Source organism: Cyphomyrmex costatus, unplaced genomic scaffold (genome assembly GCF_001594065.2).
Source record: "Cyphomyrmex costatus isolate MS0001 unplaced genomic scaffold, Ccosl1.0 scaffold59, whole genome shotgun sequence".
NCBI classification, from domain to species: domain Eukaryota; kingdom Metazoa; phylum Arthropoda; class Insecta; order Hymenoptera; family Formicidae; genus Cyphomyrmex; species Cyphomyrmex costatus.
This window is the reverse complement of record NW_017280071.1, coordinates 201165-223936: the sequence shown is the minus strand read 5'-3', so window position 1 is coordinate 223936 and position 22772 is coordinate 201165. Positions and strand designations below refer to the sequence as shown.

Here is a 22772-nt window from a genome sequence, read left to right as displayed (position 1 = left end):
TCTCAAAATCAATTTACGCTAAGGCCGGCCACACACGTTCAAGTAAATTTGCATAAGTAGCTTGTACAAGTATACTTATACAAGTTTACTTAAACGTGTGTGGCCGACCTAAGGAACTATCTTTTAATGCAAACATTAACATATCCTTGTCATTCGCAAGGATAGCAACGCTGACAACTCTATGAATGCAAATTACTTAAATCTTAATTAAGTAGCAATTAATCTTTTCTTGTAAATGCCGTTTCTAAAGTGTGACATTCAACTTGACTTTACGTAAAATTTGCATAGTTTTCATGTTTCTACTCGGTTTGAAACTGAGCAAAATCCTACATACATAAAAATCATTTACAAATATACAAAATTGAACACGATAAATTTTAAAATCGACGATAAATCCCATCTTGACTGGAAGTAATCTTTGTCGCCGTAATTCTATAATAATTTCTAATAACTGCTATTTGCCATTGAACCCCATAATAATTATTATTATATTTACACTACTTATTGTTAGTTATATATTTCTTCGAATTACTGTCTTGACTTGATTTTATCGTATAAGTTCATATTAAATAGTCGTTTTTTTTAACGATATATTTTCGATTGCGCAATTTTCAATCTCTGTTTTTTATATACGTATATACAAAATTGATTTCGCGACCGTAATTTTCCATACTGTCTTATAAATATCAGAATACTGCAAGGATTATTAAAAATTTGCGGAAAAATACTATTTAACTTCTTTTCTGTATTTGCTCCCAAAATATTATGTTCGATTTAAGTTTGCCGGGTGAGATCACGGTGGTATCGTTGCTCTCTTGTTTCGATCGAATGACTTCTGTTCGATTTGCCGATCGCTCTTCTATTAATGATCGACTGACCGGTGGCGATGTCAGTTTTCCGGGCATTTGACGTAAACCTTCACGAAATTCCTTCGAAAGAGATCTGGCTGTCAAACTGTGCATCTGCTTGGGCGTTTTAATTATCTGTATCTCAGGAGTGGCCGATCTATTGGTATCATCTACTTTCGCCACCTGCGAGACAGAAAATCAATTTGATCCAATATACAAATTACTGATGTATGATGCCTGTTAAAAAAATTCTTTGCATTGATTCTATAGCTTCTGAAGTTAAAAATATAAAAATATTGATAAATATTTGAGAGTATTTTACGAATACATTATTACGAATATATTATTCAAATTAATATTATTAATTTGTCAAATATATGACGTCATAACTTTTGGAATTGTACTGCAATTTAGTTTAGTTAGTGATCCATAAATTTATACAATAAATTAAACATTCAGATCAAAAGTGAAGCCTGCAGAATATAGTTTATAAATTTTTTCATCTGAATTTGTATTTATTCCAATTTTGAAAATTCTGTTAAATGTTTTACTTGTAGACACATTTACTACTCATTTTTCTGTTTCTAAATAAATCTGTCTAGTTATTTGTCTATATACGTCTTTTACGAATTATTGATGCATATCGTTCTTGCTCTGAATAAATGAACCAAAATTCGAGATATCAATCTGAGATTAAACTGAAATCTAACTGAAATGAAGTGAGTATTTCGTTAGTTACCGAAGCTCTGTATACTTTCGCGGGCACGGCAGTCTTTTCGGAAGTCTGTTGCCTGCCGAACACTTCCGCGAGTCTTTTCACTGAGGGCATCACCCGCAATTCTTCATTCGTCTCCCGAGGCTGTGCCTTGGTCATAATATATATATCCTCAAAAGATCTCTCGACGTCGGATGAGATTTCATCGTAATCGTTTAGCAGCAAAATGTCATCCTCAACGATCGCATCGCGTTTCTTCATAAGATCTAGTAGATCGTTGGTGGTCAGTTCATTCTGCACGTCGTTCACGTAAGCCGGATTCGCGTGATAATATACGTCTTCAGCGACATTTGGCATCGATTTGGCGGATGTTAGCTGCGAATTTACCTCCTCGACTTCATCCCGTAGTTCGTTGAGTCCTCTTAAGCTCTTTGCGAAATCCTTGCAGCTGAATGATCTTGGTGTGTCAATCAAGGATCCTTTATATCTACGTTTAGTCAAGTTTGATTTATCGTTGTTCCGTAATGGCTGGTCCAATTGATTGTTGGAGTGGGCGCGACGCAGGCCGTCTTGATAGCCGAAGGAACTCAGGTCCAATCTATTCACCATTCTTTGTTGCCGGATTTGTTGAGACTTCTTCTTATCCGAAAACTCGTTCTCGAAACCGTATGCTTTCAAGTTGATCTTGCGAACTTTTTGCTCTATATCGTCTTTGTGTTCAGCTTCGATACTTTGCTCCTGATTGTTGAGCTTGGCATTAATCTCATTCTTATTGTTTTTTCTCTGATTCTCCAGAATTTCGTCCGTGTGTTGGCGACCCTTCTGTGCCATTTTATCAGGCGTGTCTTTCTCGCTTTTGACTTTCTGATCAACGGGAACACACGAATTCACGGCGCGATTATTTGTTTCGGAACTAATTACCTCGGCATTATTCTTGCGCCATGAGGCCGTGGTCTTCGTATCTTTATCTCCTTGCAGGATCGAAATACTATCGTTCGTCTCTTTAGATGTAGATAGTCGTTCTTCCTGGAACATATGAAGAATCGACTGATGTTACCGATCTAATGTAGGATTTATTCAAAAAATGCATAATTTATATTGTATGTCGAATGTTTGTTATTTTTTCTTTTTACTTTCTCTTGCATGCTGCGAGTCACAGAATTCCTGTTCCTTTTCCTTTTATCTTTCTTTTTCTCTTTCGTAAAACTATCATACGATTAATATTATTGTCTAATGTAATATTTTTAATATAAATTTAATATATGACGTTTAATAATTTTAATAATGATATTGTAAGTAAAGAGTTTTTTAATATTATGGTTAGTACGATTTTTAGATGATCTGTAATATTATTGATTTTGAAAGAAGTAATTGACAATAATTATTAATCATATAGACACTTTTTTGCTCAATACATACCAGTCGTGATTTTATTAACGGATTGGAATTTGTTTTGGGTTTTTTTTGTATTTATAAAATGTGCGTGAGTTTAAGTTTAAATTCTCGATATTAAATACGTATGTAGATATATAATTTTGATGAAAAGGTTTTCAGATTTAAGTATTACTTAGAGAAAATTATAACAATTTACAGGCTACATTAGAGAATATTGAAGTTTTAAATATTTCTTATTTACATAAAAAATTTCGAAGAATAATATCACGGACTAATATGTTTTAAGCACTCATGCATTCGCTTTTGCAAATTAAGAATAAGCTGTTTGTATTAGTACATTCACACAAAAAGCCTTTTTATTAATACCTATATCATGTAATGATATACGTTCTATACATTGCAAATTAATTATGCAATATTATTTATTAATATGATTACATGTAAGTATCATTCATCTATCATGATTAATATTGCAGTGAAGGATTATTCTTGATGAGATGGTGGAACTAAAAAATAATCTATAAAACATGTTAGAGAAGAGAGATCTAATAAAACTTCTAATATTAGTATATCAAGATTTAAAAAATTATTAAATACATAAAGTTTTACAAACAATATGAGTAATATTAATTGCTGTATGATTTTATTGGAGTTAGTGGGATAAAGCAACAAAAAATTGCGAGAAATATTAGAATTTACATTTCGAGCATATATACATATAAATACGATTATTTGTTAGTCATCATACATACACTGTAGATAGGTGGTACTTACCGATTAAAATATTCTCTTTCGTAGTTCGTAATTGCGAAATTGATTCCATTGTGTTAACGCGAACCGAGTAGTATCTTTTCGAGATACATCGAGAATTTGTAGATGCAAATTAGATCGCATTCTATGTGCAATTTGTGCAAGCGTGATGCGTGCATTTCGAGTAGTAAATGACTCAGATTGTTGATTGAAGATGTACCTTGGATTCATATCTTCACTTTAAAAATGTTACAGAAATGAAATTTGTATATCATAGTTAATACGTGCAAACGAACTCGATTTTTTTCTTATTTTTCTTATATTTTTAAAACATTTTTTAACATGTGTCTTCAACTGCATAAAAACTATATGATGCAGAAGAATGAAGATACAAATTTTGTATAATAATCTATTTGTTTGATATAATATCGAATTATGGTATTAATATTGTGATACATAATTATCATTTACGTTACAATTTCTAAAGTAATGAAGTTGGCAAGTTTTACTGTAACACAATTCTTTAAAATAATTCATTCGCGTGATGATAATTATCATTTCTTATAAAAAATGGAAATCTAATTTAAATCTTATATTTTTAAATATATATGCGAGAGAAAGCGATAAGAAAATTAAAAGATATTATAATATATTAATAATATACTATAAATAATGTATAGTTAAATAATATTGTATAATAATGTGTAATTTAAATATTCTTTAATATTAACTAAAAAAATTTTAAATAGAATCGCACACAATTTGCGAATTGCTGCGCAAATTGTATGCGATTCTATTTTAATGTTCATATATGTTATTATTATAATATCAAGTAGGAACCATCACCTGTATGTTTCATGCGAAGGATACCAGTTTTTTGACTGCTCAATTAAATTAATTAAATAGTTGAGATTTTCATTTCAATATAAGATATATACAATACAAAATTGTCTCTGTGTTAAATAAAAGTCTTCTTTTCTAGAGGATTTCAATAATTTTATACCTATTTATTAAATTTAATTTTCATGAAAAAACTATCTGGAAATATAGTATATATACATTTTTTTTTTCTTGATAAATTTTTCATAAGTTATATTTAATTAAATAGATAATTATATATACATATATTGTATATATTTTTTAAATATCTTCTAATGATATTATTTTGTGTAACATTTTTTGTCTGAACGAGTAATGTATTGTTATCATTAAGTTAATTATTAAGAATTTACATTAGTTTTGCATTAATAATTAGGAATTAGTTTAAGGTTTTAAATTAAAAACTATCTACAAACATAATGATAAAAAAATTATTAAAATACTTCTAATTAAAAAATCTGTTTAGGAGTGGAAGGTCGGCATTATCATGATGAAATCTCAGATTTTTATACACCCGTATTTATTTGCCTTGTAACTATTATAAATATGCACTTTCAATCGTTAATCCTGTATATAACATAATATCTAATATTAGCACATTGCGCCATAATACTCTTATCTCAAAAAATATGGCCACGGAGTTATGATATTGGCACGAATGCATTCGCATTCTATCAGGTACATTATAACACCGAACAAAATATACATCAACCAAATATAATATATAATATTATAACAATTAATAAATTATTCTTAATAAATTTTTACAATCGTTAGCTGGATCCACCAATTATCGCATGGTAGGTCGTATTTTGAATTTCTAAGATTCATATCGTTTCAAAATAGAATCTTATAATTTCTTCATTTGATTGAATAAACAACGGATATCCCATAATAACCGCATTTATTTTAAAGCGTATTATCTCCCACCTTTTCTTATCAATCGATAAGAAGAATTTTATAGAAATAAAATAAAAATTCGTTTTGAGATATAATATGGCAAAGACATTCTAGGATCTATTTCTGTTGAAGCGTATAACTCTATATTTCTCGCAATACTTCTTTATGGCAATCATTTCACGATTATTAACATCGTGTACATTTTTTTCATATCTATCTTTATTTCTTGTTGTTTTATTGATCTTTATTTCATTTTCAAATCAGCCTTTCTTCTTATTATCACCATATCGTGATGTCGCTCAAACTTCTCACATACAACTTCTTACGCCGTGCTTTATTATCATCATTCTCTTCTTGTTGAGATTCCTTTGAATTTTTCAGATCTCTTTCAGTATTTCTGATTATTGATTTCTCTAACTTTTCGCTGTTATTGTCTTCAAGAACTTCTCGACGCCTTTCAGATCTTTCTCTTCCTCGCGCCACAATGTTGTCATCGTTGAACACGCACGCTTTCCGCCTCCTCGAGACATCTTTTAGGAACTTGTTCATTATAATTTCGTCGGAAGTACAATCGATCTCATCTTGCCACTCATCGTCTTCATTCGGTGAGGACCAGAGGGAAGATGAATTTATGTTTTTCTTACGAATCAGATTTTTGCGTTTCGTCATGGAGTTAGTTCTGAAAGTACTTGTTCGATTTTTACTGCGTCCAATTTGCGGGTATCCTGTGGATTTCCGATCATTCGTGACGTCAGTTTTCTCATCCTGCCAGTCGCTCTCCTCGAAAGTCGAGCTCGTCGAATGCTCGAAACTAGCGAATCCTTCTAAACTTGTAGAACGATTCAAATTTATCGGTTGATCGCAATTTCCTGAATCGACATTGGAATACAATTTGAGATTCACCGATTTTTTCGTTTCGACAAGATCGCGATCGGGAACGACAGACGCAGCTTCCGACAAGATCGGTCTCAATCGGATTCTCCTGTAATTCGGAATTTTTCTACTGTCGATCTTCTTGTTTCTCTTAATCCCGCCAAAGGTTTGAAACTTTAATCTCGCGAATTCTGGACTACGATCTTCGAACGGATCCTCCGGCGAGATTGATTCATCTTCAAGATCGTCGTCAAGATTTTCCGCTTTCCTTGGTCGAATCCTGATACCACCGAAAGTGTGGTACTTGTATCCGCCGGTGGTCCAAAATCTCCTGCCGCCAATCGAAGATATCTGCCTATTACCATCGGGATCATTATTCCGAAACAACTGTCGCCAGCGATCGCGTTCGCTGCTCTCCGAGTCGCGAGAGCCAATCGAACACATTCCAGAGTCGTGATCGCCTAGATCGTGATCACCTCGATCGCCCGGCGATCCTGCGCGATTGTCGTATTGTGGTACTATCGGCTCTTCACCTTCGTGATTGTTCCAAGATCGATTCCTGCAGTTTATCGGTATTGATTTCGGAGAGTCAACTTTCAGGTTCTCCGCCAGGACGTAATTATTCTCTTCCCCTTCAAAAATAGCTCCTACATTCGATTCCACGGAATTCTTAGATTCTCGATCATCTTTCGCTTCTTCTTTCGTGTTTTCTCTTTCTTCGGGACATATCATTCGAACATCGTTTTCTAGGAGATTCTCGGCTCGCTCACCGTCATCATGATGCAATTGATCGCTCGCAGACTCCAGATGCAAGAGAGGGTTGATCGCGAAGTGCGGACTGGCGAGGGGATCGCGGCAGCATCGTCTAGGAAGACTGCCGCGCAGCGAAGCGGCTTCAAATTGCTCGAGCTCGTCATGACTCACCTGTCGTTCATGTTGTTCATCGCAGCTCGATTGCTGTGACAGCGAGCTGCTCGGTCTGCTCGACATCGAGGACATCGTCGATCTGGTCCGTTCCTGTCGTTCTCCATTGGCTGCCTTCGATTGGTTGATGTAGTAATCCCTGCCGAATCTATACAGAAAAATCGGATTATTAGTGTCACGAAACTGTATAATGGAAAATGATCGCTCGGAGAGAAAAAATTTTGTTAACTTAATAAACCATCAGTACCTATAACAAACTTGATTTAATATAGTGACAACAAATCGGTATGGCGAAATGAATATGTCTTATTTTTGATTTGTTGTTCAAAAAATAATTCTTCTACAATGGAGACTGATGCTAATTGTTATATTTATTGTTATTGACATTATAAGTTATACTAACAATATATTTTATATCTACACTAAATTACTAAAACAAATGTAATTTATATCGTAAACCGTGTAATGTTTGTTACATTGATAATGAAAAATGATTCAACAGTAACTAATCAATCTATTTTTCCACTAAATCATCACATAACAAATCATTTTTTTGTTCTAATAATAAACTCATTTCTCTCCATATGACACACTCTTGTAATCCTTTTTTCATTTCTGTTTTTCATAGTAAATTGATACTTTAAAACTTTAACAAAATCTTTAATGCAAAAACGTTAGTAACAGAAATAATTCGCTTAATTTTTTAATTAGTGTTATAATTTTAAATATTTCTTATTTAATTACAGCTTTTGGAAAAATTAATAAAAGTTACCGTTTGATGTCCGGTCTACCAGGTGTTAGTGTCTCCAGACTCACTTCGTTCAGCTTTGTTAACTCGTAATGGGCTCTGAACAAAGTGAAAAATCGAGTTGAGAATTTCGCGACTACAGTGATATTCGCAAAATTTTTTACGCGATTTCTCTTACCCTGGAATATCCGAATTTTTCGAATATTGCCTTTCTAAACATCGCTTTCGTATGCTCTCCTCGCTGTAGGGATTGTTTTCAATTGGTGCAGCGTTTTCCCATTTTTTGTGCTCGCGTTCCGCTATTGTGCCTGTCCGATACATTTATTCATCGTCATATGCGCAATGCGCTCATAATAGGCCTGTTCTTTTTACTGAACTGGTGCACAGAGTGCAATAAGTTGAAGTGAAACAGATATACGTTTGTTTCATTTCAACTTATTGCACTGTATGTACCAGTTCAGGACAGTGCAGGCAAAAAGAACAGGCCTTATGATGCATGAGTATTTCATTATAGTGTTTTTCACTTAGTTTTTTGCTTTGGAAATTTTTTAAAAGGGCGTTCATTAAGATTTTGTTTTTTATATTTTAAAGACATGCAATTAAAACCCCACCCTTATCCTCCATTTTAACGTAATTCTTTAAAGTCATAAACATTTTTTCTCGGAACCTCGCGTATTCGATTATATGTTAAGTAATGATTCCTTCAGGTATATGTGTTTATTATTTCTTTATATAAAAGTTATATTTAATATTAATAAATTATTTTATATATCAAAATGTCAAAATAAAATTTCCATTTGTCCTTTTTTGTAAATACAAAAATATGTATAAGAAAGATAATATTGCGTATCGCACGTATAGGTTCATCATAAATAATAAAATTACCTGGTCGTGGAGGGGTGCTTAATGGATCATTTTCACTTGTCATGTCGACGTGATTCTTGTCGATTATTGCGTAAGACAATTGGACTTCGACTTCTGAACGTTTACTGCACAAAATCGAAAAAGAATTATGAAAGAGACATACGAAAAGAGTGCTGCCGCGAAACTACGAAAGAAATTTTTTATAGAATATGCAACTTTTCTCTCTCTCTCTCTCTCTCTCTCTCTCAATACCGACAACTAAACCTATTCCTATCACTATCCAAGTATTATACTCCGATTTTGATGAATTCTTAATATGTTGTACTACAGATAAAAATAAGCGACACGAATTTTTTTATACAGATGAGAAATACCTACCCGTTTAAAAAAAACGGTTTTTCTCTTTCGAAACGAATATCATCGAAACTATAAGAGGTAGAAAAAAATTTCTAGAATGAAAATTGAATGGTTTCAAGAGTACTTTATAACTATAATAAAAAAATTTCGAAGATATTCGCTTCGAAAGAGAAAAATTGATTTTTTTTAAATGGGTGTTTTTTATCCCTTAAAAGTGCGTATGGGTCGTATAAAAAAATACGTGTCACTTATTTTCATCTAGAGAACAACATACTAAGAACTTATAATTCACACATCATCGGAGTGTAACACTTGGGTAGGTCTACTTATGAGTTGCGTTCGGAACTGTCATTATTGCTTACTACGCGCGTTCGAAACCTGAGTGGAGCTTCGTTTCATTCATATAATCTTGGCCAAAAATATTAGGCACCTTATTAATCATTATTTAAAATCTTAGCTAAAAAAGTTGATTTATGGTATTTATTGTAAATTATCCTTTGTTTTAAGAACTCTTTAAATTTATGTATATAATGCCGGTAACCAATAGGTAACAATATAGGTAAACAAATTTTAAATAAATTAAGAAAATATAAGTACCTGATATATTTGACCAAGGCTGTATTTATTATTTATTCTTGCAAACATACAAAAATTCAAAAAAGACAATTGTTAATTACATTTAAAGAATAGAAATCAGAGATAAAAATATAAGTTTAAATACTTTTTATACACATACACATAATAGGTATATATACAAATTTAACAATAGTAAGTGAAAATTGACGGAGAAATCCATATTCAAAGAAGTCTATATTTAAAGTGGATGTTGTTTACATCTAACGATATTTTTGTATGAATCTAGTAATTTTCAGAGTTAAAATAAATTTAATTTAAAATAAATTTAAAATATAAACTTTAATTCTATTCTTTTACTTTATTTATTAGAAGAAAAGATATTTCGAGACCCCCTCTCCCTACCTTTTTGGTAGTTCGATCGAATTGGTCTCTGATTTTCTAAGCTGTTCATCCGTTTTTCTCGTTCCATCAGTCGTCTCGCTCTCTCCAGAACAAGCTTCAATCTTCGTTAAACTATCTAAATGTCTCTGGATCGCGGTGTCGTAATGTTCGGTATATTCGCTCTCTCGTTGCTCTTCGTTTTCGTCCGTGACGTTTTCCCCTCGATCGCTCCTCTCACTCGATTTCTCAGATTTCATCTTTACTTCCTTTTGCACAAAACTTTCCACCGCGATCGCGGTTGTCTTTTCACCGCATTTGGCTGTATCCTTAGGCTTCTCTTTGGCTCCGTCATCTTCTTCTACTACTATTATCAGTGGACTTTCATTTCGATTTTCTTTATCATCTTCACGTTTGGCTGTATTCTTTTCCAAGGCGTTCAAGTGTTCCTCGTAATATTTTCCATTGTAATTCTCGCAAACAGTTGCGTTCTTCTCAGTTTTTTTTATCGCTTGACAAGTATCGACTTTGTCTTTTTCGAATTGCGTCTTGCTTATTCCTTCCTGACGATTTTCTATCTGATTATTTGTCACGTCGCTTTCAGAGATCCTGGGAGTTCTCGGAATCACGTTGTTGATCGCCTCCATCAGTTCCTTTTCGATTTCTTCGTCAGATTTCGTAGATGAGCATTCGGATAAATCAGACGTGTCCTCAGCATCCCGATCGCCGATTAGAGCCTTATAATATGCGTTAGAGCTCGGTACTAACATAGCAACCGCGTCTGGCTGTGATCGGGAGTTCCTCTTTTTCTGGAATAGCCAATTGTCCTCCCAAGACTCGATTGGCGAGACTATATCCATTATATGACCAGCAGCGTGACGTTTCGTCCTGACCGGCGGATATTCGTTGCGATTTAAATCTGAAGAATCCGACGATGATGACGGCGACGGCGAGGGTAATTCTCGCGGAGCTATTATAAGAGATTTAGATAATTAATTATGTAACGTGTAAAGTTGTAGCTTACTTACGTTGGAAATAATCGCAGAAAATATCATTTTATTTTTTATTATTTTAAAAGAGTAGAATATGTTGGAGAAGAATTATATATATATATATATATATATATATATATAAATAATTGTCTCAATATATTAAAATATATTTTTAAATTAAAGAACGATTATTATAGGAGTCAAACGAGATTTTAGTTAATTAATCTTGAAATATATTATTGCACGATCCAACAAGATATTATATTTTACTTATAAACGATTCTGCGTACTTTTTAAATACATATGTAAATGATATTCAAAGTGAAAGTCGAAATACTCACGGTCAATGATATCCATCCCATATTCTGGAAACGGTACGCGTCTGCTGCAACCGAATTCCAAAGCGCCGTTGTCTCGAAGTTCATCATTGTCTGACGTGATCGTAGTTACTTCCTCGATTCTTTCTTCCATCTGTAACAGGATTCAGTTCCTTCCCTTAGAGAGTATACGATATACCAATTATGTTTTATTATATGGATTATGCTGCTTTGAAAAATTTAAATTTGATATGTAAATTTCATGTTCATCTCTTTCATTGCACTTGGTTGCATATACTGCGATATGCGAGAATATGTAAATGCGATTGTAATCAGCATCCATAAGTACCGTAAAGGACACTGGTTTATGATGATCTTCATTCTGCCTGATCGACGCACAATGATCACCGTTGCATTCGAGATGGTCGGATGCGTAACTCGCCACATCTTCCTCAAGGCCATGCTTGCTCTCGTCTGAAAAAGGAGCATCATCTTCGTAAATATGACTTCTTCATACTTCATACGCGATAATACGTTAAGTAAATTGTACACACTTGCGGTATATTTTGCTTTAGGCGAATTTGTGTCGTGTAGAACGTTGCTGTTGCCATCAACCCGTTCCCTTTGATATTTTTCGATGACCTAAAATGCGCATAATAAATTCAATTTAATTAAAGATTTGTCTAATTTAAGCACACAGTGCTTCATTGGTGAATGTAAGTTTTTAATTAGTGACAAATTACGTAAGAAATATATAGCGCACACATCTTAATTTCTCATAGTCGATTTGAGCATGATGCACTGATATTAATTAGTATTATTTTTTATTTTAAATATAATTTAATATAATATTTTTTAAATTTCGTTTTTCTTAATTCAAAATGCTTTGAAAATATATCATTTGTTCATAATTAATTAAGGAAATCTTTCTTAGATTCTAGCAACCTTATTAAGTATCGCGGTAGCAAGGAGATCCTCATAACTATCATCCGTAACAGGGTGTTCTTCTTGAGGTTGCTCGGAGTCCACGGATGCATTTAATCCTGGCAACTTCCGAGCTTCGTCGACAGCTCGCTCGACGATCTCTCTGAGCGCCGCGTGCGCCATAGCTGGCGGATCTGTAGACGGTTTGTCTGAAACATCAAGTTGGAAAATTGTCGAGATCGACATTGCCATTGCGGTGATCGATGATGAGAATGTATTCTGCTGGTCATAGCATCTGCAATTACTATGAGTGTGGCATAGAAGTAATTCTATGAGTCGCCAGTTGTACCGTTAAATTCAAATATTATATTTAACATTGCTATCTTTACGTTCATCAACTTCTCTCTAATTATAATAAACTAAAATGTTAATGTCCATTTTTACTAGTGTAGATTAACTTTAATCTTGGTTCAACTTATAATTATGACTTATTCATATTTTTCTAATTCCTGGAACTAAAAAAAAAAAATGAAAAATAAATCAAGATTAAAGTTTATTTACATTAATGAAAAATTAATAAGAGATTTTTAATTATTAGACGCTTAAACGCGTACCGATTTCGATGGATTAATCGAAGGCTTCAGCCATGAAACAATATAGATCATGTTTTCCTCAATATGTTTTATCCTTATAAACTATATATACATATACGTATATTCACATTGTTGATACAAGATATTTGTAAGAATGTAAGACCACTTCTATTCGAGAACACAAAATTCTCATCTGATTAAAAAATTGCGATTTTTGTAATCTTTTTTTTATAACTATTTTATATCGTGTTCTCTCACTGGTGTGTTATTGATACGCGTTGGATTGGCAATTCCATGGATCGATCATGGTTTCCGCGGAGTGACTGTCGGACACTCTATCGTGATCGATCCAGCGCACCTTGTGAACGGTTATAGTAAAACGAGGTATAGTATAAACGCAAGTCGCACCGCACTTTCTTTGGCATGATCGAGTCACGGCAAGAGATAACGGCGATACAGCCGGCACTTGTGAATACTGGCCACTTCTTCGCGGTAATTTCTCCGACGCGACCTTGCTGCCGATGATGCATCCTTACGGCCACTCCTCTCGTCGACAACTCTTGCGACTTCATCCCGTCTCTCCGCTTCTTCTCTTTCTCTCTCTTCTTCTTTTACGTTTCTTGTCCGACGCGGATCGCGGCCGTCAGGTGAAATTTACCGACCTCCTGAACTCTTTCCGCGGGAAACTCGAGGTCCGTAATTTTTACTTCGTCTGCATTTTCACTCGAGATTCTGGACGCCAATGACAGTCTCTATTCTGTAGGTTCTAAATTATTTGAGCATATATGTCTTTATAGAATTCAAAATTTTAGATTCTGCATATTTTTCATATTATATTAATCAATTTGAATAAAAATGTTGGGTAAATTTTTATAATTTAGTAGTTGATCCTTAAAAGCAGAATATTTAGAAGATGACTTCCTAAATTTTGAAAATTTGGATTTAGAAATGTTTTGTTTAATGCCATATATTCCAAAAAGATTTTATCTTATGAAAACTTATAAATGTTTCATTCGTAACTAAAAAAATCGGTTCAGAAGAAAGTTTTATTTTTCTTTTTAAATTTGTGCAACCTCACTCCAAAGGAGTTAACATATACTATTGAAAAAGAGTGAAAAATTTACACTTTTGAATAAAAGTGGCAAATTTATACTCTTTTTTTCTCGAATAAGATTCATTCCAAAGGAAAAAATCTCACTTCTTTTTTTGGAACAAATGTCATTCTAAAAATATGAAAACTCACTTCAAAAGAGTGAAAATCTGCTACTCTTATTCAAAAATGCAAATTTTTCACTCTTACTCAAAAGTGTAAATTTTGTTTAGTCTTTCAGTAATGACAGTATTTTAACTCTTTCAGAATGAAACTTTATTCCAAAAAATTTAGAGAGTTGTTTCTATTATTTTGAGTGTTAAAAATAATTGTTAAAATTTTTGAGTAACTATCCATGATTTTTAAGAAAATGCTAAATTTATGAACAAATTTTTAATTAAATGCATAGGAAATTTCCATTAATCATCATCGATAAAATGTAAAAATAGCGATTTTTCAGCTTTCGAATGAAAAGTTTTCTAATTTCTATGAGATATTCAATTATAATCATTTATCTATAAAAATTCAGTAGTAAAATATAATGTTAAAAATATTTTATTGGAAAGATAATATTGCTCGCGAGATCTTGTATACATGGTTAATAATCCTCAAGCAACACTAGATTGTTTGCAAATAAACACATCGCGTGCGCGGACGTCTCTTCTTTTTTTCTACCTCCTTTTCTCTCTCTTTCCTTTTCTTTCTCTTGGTATAATGCTCATGTTTCACACAGTCACTTCTTGCATACACATAATCGAGGATCTACCTTGTCGAGGACACATCCAGCCTTGATCTCACGCAGTAGAAGGTGAAGGCCGACTGCAGGTATTTTGCGCGCGATCCGACCGCCTTAAACATTAGTCATATTATTAGCCGGCATGTAGAAGTTTCTTCAGCAAGTTAAATCGCCTTTTCTCTCGACGTCTATTAATGGCGATAAGTCAGTAACAGCGTCACCGGCCTTCCATCGATCTTTTGCTTTCCTCATACGATTATATGGAACGGCGCGACGTGACGTACAGGAATAATAATTGCACGTAATTAATCCGTGATAATCGAGTCTTCTTATTGTAATTCGACTGGATGGAAGAAAACAAGACTCGATCCGTTCACGTGATTGTAATTTAACGTACAATTTATATGGAAAAAAGATGTCAATGTAACCTTCAAGATCACTGACGCATAATAAATCAAAATTATTAACGTAGAAGTGTAGCTTGAGGATCTGCGTAAATTCTCTGTTCGACGCACTATTATTTTGTCGGCTTGCTGTCGACTAATTTTCTCTATGCAACTTTCCTCGCATTATATTATAATAGATTTAACTTTGACTGGGAATAATCGTAAAATAGCGAAGTTTATCGTTTTGTTTTTACGAGCTTTGAATTTAATAAAATTAAGGACTGCTTTCTCACGACGCAGCGTCAATTACTGTATTATCCTATTAAAATAATGCGCTGAACAACAAAAATTTGGTTTACAAATAGAGATTTTCCCATTTATATGCGAATAATTCGGTAGTTGAACTGCTTCTAACACGGTAACGAGTGTGCTTTATGTGGGAAACCTTGTCGTAGAAATTCAAAGTTCATTCAATGCGACACCTTAATACAGCGCGCGCGCGCGCGAGGATCTTCCGTGTAAAAATCCGGATAATGGAAGTGGTAAAACCGTTGCGCCAAGGCATTTCCTCTTTTTCGTCTTCTGTCGATTGCTATGTTATAAATGGTCGATCGCACTTGACGATTTCAAGATGAGGTTACTGGACCAGTTCTCTACGGAGAGAACGGCGATATCTCGCGAAAGAATTGCAAGTCGCGTAAACGACGCGTGATGCCACGTTTTCATGCGAAAATTTGAGACTACTAAACAAATTTATACGTTTGGAGGTGTATCAGTGGGAATAACACACAGTTTAGAACAAGAAAGTGGAATATGCTATTAAATAGAATATGTACACATATGTATATGTGGGGAAGTGAAAAGTGTGGAATAATAATAATAATAATAATAAATATTAAATATCTCTTTCTCCTACAATTTCCATTATTTGCTATTTATTGTGGAAAATTAAGATATTGATAATTGAATGTGTAGAGTACTAATGTAAGTGCAAGATGTTTTTCTATTTACGAAAATTTATAGAGAAGAGAAGTAATGTATTTCCTTATTAATACAAGTATTATTTTATAATATATATGTACATATATTTAATTTTTTACTCTAAAAGTAATAATATAATTGATATACTACATGCGATAATGTCACATGTCAGGTTAATGGTTTCTTTATATTGCAACCAGATAACCACATTGCTATTAATCGTTTTTCTACGTACAATTGCTTAAAGATAAGAAGATAAGAAATCGGAACTGGGTGGAAAGATTATAGTACACTAATACGACGCATTTTTGTTGCAACATTGATAAAACAATATACTACAACAGCATATATTGATCAAATATGTACAAATGTGATATGAGTAATTATTTTTAATGTTGAATGCTTCAGTGGAATTAATTATGTTTTATACTGATGACAAAAAGTATAGTTGATTTCATTTAGTTCTATTTCAATCATATTTATAACATTTTTAATTTTATATATATTAATTTTTTCTTTGTTTTTAAACAATATTCATAAAACACAAAATAGTAGATAAATTGGTTAAAACATATGCAATAAAAAAGTTGTAGAAATTTGTAGAATTTAATAGAATATATGCAGAGTATATATTTGAAAAAAACAAACATTAGATTTAGCATAGATATTTACCATTTTTCCTTAAGATCAGAATGTAGACGAAATAAGCAACGATGAGCCCACCGATCAACGTCAACATCTCTTCAGCCGACTGCAGTTGCAATAACTGCACCTTTCACATTGTATCATCAACTAATGCGGTTTCTCTGTCCCTCCTATTCTTTTCTAATTCTTTTTTGATCTCGGCAATTTCTTGCTAAATTTTAAAACTGAGTCAGACTCACCTAGCACGTAGGCATATATACGTTTATCAACGAAGTTGACGTTTACGTTAGACATCACTTCGCGAGTATGATATCTTTGATAAGAATAACTAGACTCATCTTTTACTGAGTCACTCGCAATTTATATAGAATTATTTCGAAGAATGTAAATTGCTTTGCCTTAATCTCTCGAAAAATATGACGATGTTCCCCCTGAGGACTCGTAATGAAAATAGTTTAAATTCTAAAGGAATACTCCACAATTCCATGCGACATCAGTCTACAGAGGAAATTTATCATTTATTATCTCTGTAATTAAGATATATATTTTTTTTAGTTTTATGGCTAGTTTAAAAAATATCGTATTTTAAGATGAGGTCGTAAAATAAATTTCGCATTTATTTGGAAGTTACCTATACATGCACTGAGAGAAAAGTATACCAAATGTTAATAAATAATTGTTTTAATAGTACTAATTAAACATTTATTTATAGAAATTAAATGCTTACTAAATAAAAAATAATAATTATACTAAATAAATGTATTTACATTTAGTAATATTCAATTTCAAACAAATATTTATAATAAAATTTAATATAATATTTCTGTCTTAGTGGAGAAAATTTTAACATTTATTTTAAGGTTTTAAAATAGATTTTGTATTAAGAAATTATCGAGAACTTAGTAAAGAAAATTAATTTTAACATTTATTTATTTATTTCTATAGTTGAAATTAATTTTTGCAATCTTTTTTTATTTTTATGACTAGTTTAAAAAATACCATCATATTTTGAAAGCTGTAAAATATCTTTCGCATATTTGGAAGTCATCGTGTATCTATATTATAATAATTAATTCCGTATTTCAATAACACGTATTCATTCCGTCGAAGACAATCGAAACGATTGTAAAATTACCATCGAAAGGTTAATCGTGATTGCTCTATTTTTACATAGCACGCACACAACTTTCGCGATTATTCTTATATGCACATAATGACAGTTTTTTTCCGTTTTTTTTTTCCAACGTACAGTTTTTAAGTTCTCATTTGCATAGCAAATGTTGAAGTAATGAAGCTTGACGATGTCAACATTAGAACTTGATGATTCCTTTTGAGTACGTTTCTGCTTTTTGTAAAGGTGACGCGGTTGAAATATGACAAACATCATGATCGAGCATATTACATTTCTGATATTCCCCACGTGCATGACTTTATTTCATATATTAAGAAGACGCACCTAGCACGACAGTATTATATAATAACTTTATTCCGATTTTTTTTAGATTGCTCGGTTTATTTCACGACCAATATCAATCAGATACTTGTACCTTTATGTGATATTCGAAATAAAACACGTGAGTTTTATAAGTACTCGATAAAAGAATATTGCAATTACTTAGAAAGTGGATATTTATCTACTGCGCGTTTATCGCATGTCTAGTTTCTGTTAACTATTAATCTTGGATTTCTCGACAAAGAGGTAAAAAATTTCACATAGAATACGACATAACGTGTTTTTATTTCCAACATTAAATATTTCAGAGATTTCAGCTCTTGAAATAAATGCTCTAAGTGATCAAAAAAATAATAGGCATTTATGAAATATTTTGCAATATAGGTGTACATAGATCACGAATTGATGGGTGGAACATTGTCACATCTTTCAAGAATGTTTATCACGAGCGGAATATAAATTGACTACTTCTGGCATTTTGACATTTTTACGTAGTTTGCATAAAAATTATATTTCGATGGACCACGTTAAATACGCTTGATCGAAGGTTGTCATGATTTCTCGACTTAAAGGTATATCTCGTTTGTTCAGTTGTGTCATGTAGTTGATAAAAGACGCGTGACGATTACGAGAGAGCTCAATAAGACTATCCTCTTCTTTTCTGCTTTATTAGCTATGTGTTCTATATTCTTAGAAGGCTTGCTCTAGAATGTCAATAAATTATTTATCTATCTTTTTTTGATACGCAAGAATTCTTTCTTTCTATATGATAGCACTTATTATTATTATTAGAAATTTATTCACTAGATTTGTTATTTATGTACGATATAAAAAACAAGACCAAACTATTTTACTTGAAGATGTATTAAATTGATGATTAAATTAATTGATATCAAATGGATAAAAAATCCTTTTTGTAGTAATTGCAACCAAAATTGGTGAAAGAAAGAATCAGATGTAAGGAATTACTTCGATAATGTTTTTTCGGCAATAAAAGAATAGAAAATGCTGACGCGATCATGACAAATGATTAAAAGAAAATGTATAAATAATAACTAAAGTAAAAAAACATTAATTCGTGCTGAATAATGCGATTTATCGCTCAATTAGTGATGTGTTTTGCACGGATTTTTGAAAGAATAAACAGAATTTTTCAAATACTATAGATTCTATATTAAGAGACAGAAATCGAAGAAATACAATTTTGCCTCTTAAGAATAATCAAACTTTTTAAAGCAGATATTATAAATTTATTTGCTTTAATTATTAAATACAAGACTCGATTAGTCGAAGAAAATAATCGCGAGTAAAAACGGCTTGTATATATAAATGGAATAACTCGTGTACACTCTTATTTTAACTTGATTTTGATGTACAGAATTTTTTTGAACTTGTGATGCAAAAACCAAGTCCATTTATTAAAATAATTGCATGCAAGATCAAAAGTGTCGGTGAATGTCTAATAAACTCCAAGGCCTTTAAATCGATTTCTCGAATATGAGAAGATTTACGTTGTCTCACTTCCTCGGCCGGTATCACCTCTTATCGCGCCACCGTAATTAGCATCGGCCTTGATATTTTAGTATAACGAGAAAGCTCGTCGCGCGAGGTACGAGCATGTTTTTCGATCGATCACGAATCGCTAAAAAGATTAATAAATCAATTTTATCTGCCTTGTTTTTGCGCAATGCGATACAATTGTCTGATCGCTAAGTATTAACACATTGTGCAACTTTTCTATTTTTCTATTTTTATCTTAAAAAAATAAGATAGCACACAAATATGAAATAACAGGAATCCATTCTGTAAAATTGTTTATTTAATGAGACCTTCAAGGATAAATTTGTAAATATTTTTATTATTTCTCTAGATAAAATTAAACCAATTAAAACTATATGTACATAAATATTTTAATTAAATTAGATTTTTGAATTAATGTAAAAAAAAGTTGAATAATTTCAACTTTTCACAATTCTTATTATTTCTGCAATTGACAGATAAGAACACATTGAAATTTAATTTGAAACTTTAAATATATAGGTTTGTTTCTTTTTCTCTTTCTCTCTATTTTTCTCTTTCTTTTTCTACGAAGAAGTTATAAGGAAAGGATGCCAAAGTGCTTTCCCCCTTTCCTCAGATTAGAAATTCAATTTCACAATATAGACTCCTGTCAGGCTCTGTCAATTCACTTATTTCCTAGGGCTCGTGCCAGCGCTTTCATCAATCCGTCACCGATGTTTACACCGATCCGTGAGCAAAGTCGAACGATCGTATAATCATCCGAGGTTAAAGATCTCCTGTCACGCATCCGTTAAATACGTCTCGCCGTTCCCTTCTCACGTTGCTTCATGCATCACATTCCTCACGTTTCGCGTATCCTTGTTATCTTCCAACGTCACGTCTACCTCTTATTTCGTCCTTTTATCGCGCGCCGCGCGGAATTTCACACGCGCGCACTCGCACCACTCGCTCGCTCGCTCGTTCACGACTGAGACACGCACGTCTCGTCGTCGCCGTCGTCGTCGCTCGTCCTCGTCCACCTGTGCACGATGTGTACGACCTATGGCTTCCTCATAGTGGGGAGTCTGGTTGCTTTTGCGAGAGAATGCGCGTCTATCACGATAATCGCACGCCGCCGGATTGGGTCCCGCTTTGTGGGACCACGGCGGCCCGCATTCTGCGCGCGCGGCGCGCGCGTTTAACGCTTAATCGCGGTCGCTTAAACCTCGAAATTAGACCTGTGGTAATTTGTAATCCTCCCGCGGTTCAAATCTAATTCGCCACGTTGCTATTATCTCCGGAATACTGCAGAAAGAGAATGAAGAAAACATGTCCAAGGAATATTATGGCTTTTATTTTTTGTTAACAATAGAACAATTTCATCAAATTGTTTCTAATACGCGTGATTATATTTAGCACTTTAACTGCTTCACAGATTTTTGTAATTTTCTAGCACCAAGTTATTATTTTTTATATACTGTAATTTTTAATAAATGTTTTATATTAAAATACATTTTCCAAAATAGAATATTTTTTTAAATAAAAATTTTCGGCAAAATTGTCATACATCTCTAAATTTCATAATATGTTATGTAAAAATGAAAAATCAATGCAAATTGCATAACATATGCTCACAGATCACATAATAAGTAGGCAATATGTATTAGATTAACATAAATTAATATGTCCAGTTGGATACACATGGCAATCAAAGTATCAATAAATTGAAAGAAAAGGCATTTGTTTTTTTGTTAAATTTTTAAAGATATATAAGAAGCGAGTGAAGAAACACCTTATTAAAGTGTTTTTCATCTGCCTTGTATAATAATTTAATTTTTAAATTAACAGTATTTTAATAGTATTTTACATATTAAGAATTTATGTAAAAATATCATTAACGTATGCTTTTTTTCTTATATAAAATGCTCTTAATCATATTCACTCTGAAAAATGTATTTTAAAAAAGTGTAGAATTTTAAAATCTATTTTGTTTAAGATTATTTACACGTTTAACTTTCTCAGAGAAGCTTATTTAACGATGAAAGTATGCAATTATTATAATACTAACGATATATCGCACGAGCTTAAGTTTGCGAAGCCACACGACTTACCCTGAGAATTGGAGCGACGTGTTAAAGAGATATCGCCGCTCATTCGTGTTCGCCACGTTATGTGGTCTTTTCTAACGCATGTTATCGCGTGCATTCGCAGCTCAGTCATGCGAACGGTGTCTTTTTCAACTTTCTTTCAGCTGGAACCAGGAGACCGCGTGACAAGATGCAAAAGTCGCTTAAATTACGTGATATCGAGATTACGCTCGATCTCGTATTGCTTCAACTTCGCGTGGAGCAGATTGGAGTCGGTACAAGTTTTGTTATGACAGTCGAAATTAACGAATTTTAATTCCATAAATTCCATGACGCCGTTTAACCAGTACGATTAGTCGATCGTAACTTGTATAAATGTCACTTCGATTCGCGGAAGAATCGCAGAACTCGTTTCCTTTATCCGCGAACGCTCGCCTGGGTACTTTTACTTTGTGCATCTGAACTTTCTTGCCGATTTATCTATCAGATTTATTCAGTGCTCTAGAAGTAATGAATAATATTATAATAAAGTCCTGTTATATAATACAATAATAATATATATGCATATACATATCATAATTGACTTGAAACTCCTGTTTTAATAAAAATACAAAAATACATAATAAAGTTTTTAAGTAATTATCATTGCAAAAGTATGAGGAACTTTTTAAAATTGCTAAAGATTTTGTGACAAATGTAAATAAGTGATGTGTAATCAACTTTATGTGCTATTTATATATTCTCCAAACGAGTTAGATACGTCGACTTGTGGCTATTATCGCGTTCGGAGAATATTATAATTATTCGTCCTCTCCTTCGTAGCTTCCTTCGATTAGCGAATCGACTAATCAAAAATCTATC

General features: G+C 32.7%; 1 protein-coding gene across 11 annotated transcripts; it reads right to left on the bottom strand.

Moving 5' to 3' along the window:
• Nucleotides 1–637: 637 nt before the first annotated feature.
• LOC108779406 (Myosin-7a binding protein) lies at nt 638–20872 on the bottom strand. 11 transcript variants are annotated; one of them, XM_018546828.1, is made up of 14 exons: nt 20514–20872; nt 19836–19966; nt 16899–17082; nt 12462–12649; nt 12071–12158; nt 11866–11990; nt 11541–11670; nt 10232–11177; nt 8918–9021; nt 8211–8340; nt 8057–8131; nt 7285–7432; nt 1588–2589; nt 638–1031 (listed from the first exon to the last, which is right to left on the bottom strand). In XM_018546828.1, the coding sequence occupies exons 3-14, from the start codon at nt 16963–16965 to the stop codon at nt 732–734; spliced, it is 3303 nt and encodes a 1100-aa protein (XP_018402330.1). In that variant the 5' UTR covers nt 16966–17082; nt 19836–19966; nt 20514–20872; the 3' UTR covers nt 638–731. The 11 variants fall into 11 exon arrangements, with proteins under 11 accessions (XP_018402330.1, XP_018402327.1, XP_018402338.1 ...); XM_018546825.1 differs by lacking the exon at nt 19836–19966; XM_018546836.1 differs by lacking the exon at nt 19836–19966 and having other exon boundaries at nt 2485–2589.
• Nucleotides 20873–22772: the final 1900 nt, after the last annotated feature.

Excerpts from the sequence above, each read along its gene's own strand:
- LOC108779406 (XM_018546828.1), bottom strand. The coding sequence starts at position 16,965 with ATGTTGACGTTGATCGGTGGGCTCATCGTTGCTTATTTCGTCTACATT. Across the intron at positions 11,671-11,865 it reads ATAAACCAGTGTCCTTTACG|ATGGAAGAAAGAATCGAGGA; the intron begins GTACTTATGGAT and ends ATCCTGTTACAG. Across the intron at positions 7,433-8,056 it reads GGTAGACCGGACATCAAACG|ATTCGGCAGGGATTACTACA; the intron begins GTAACTTTTATT and ends TTTTCTGTATAG.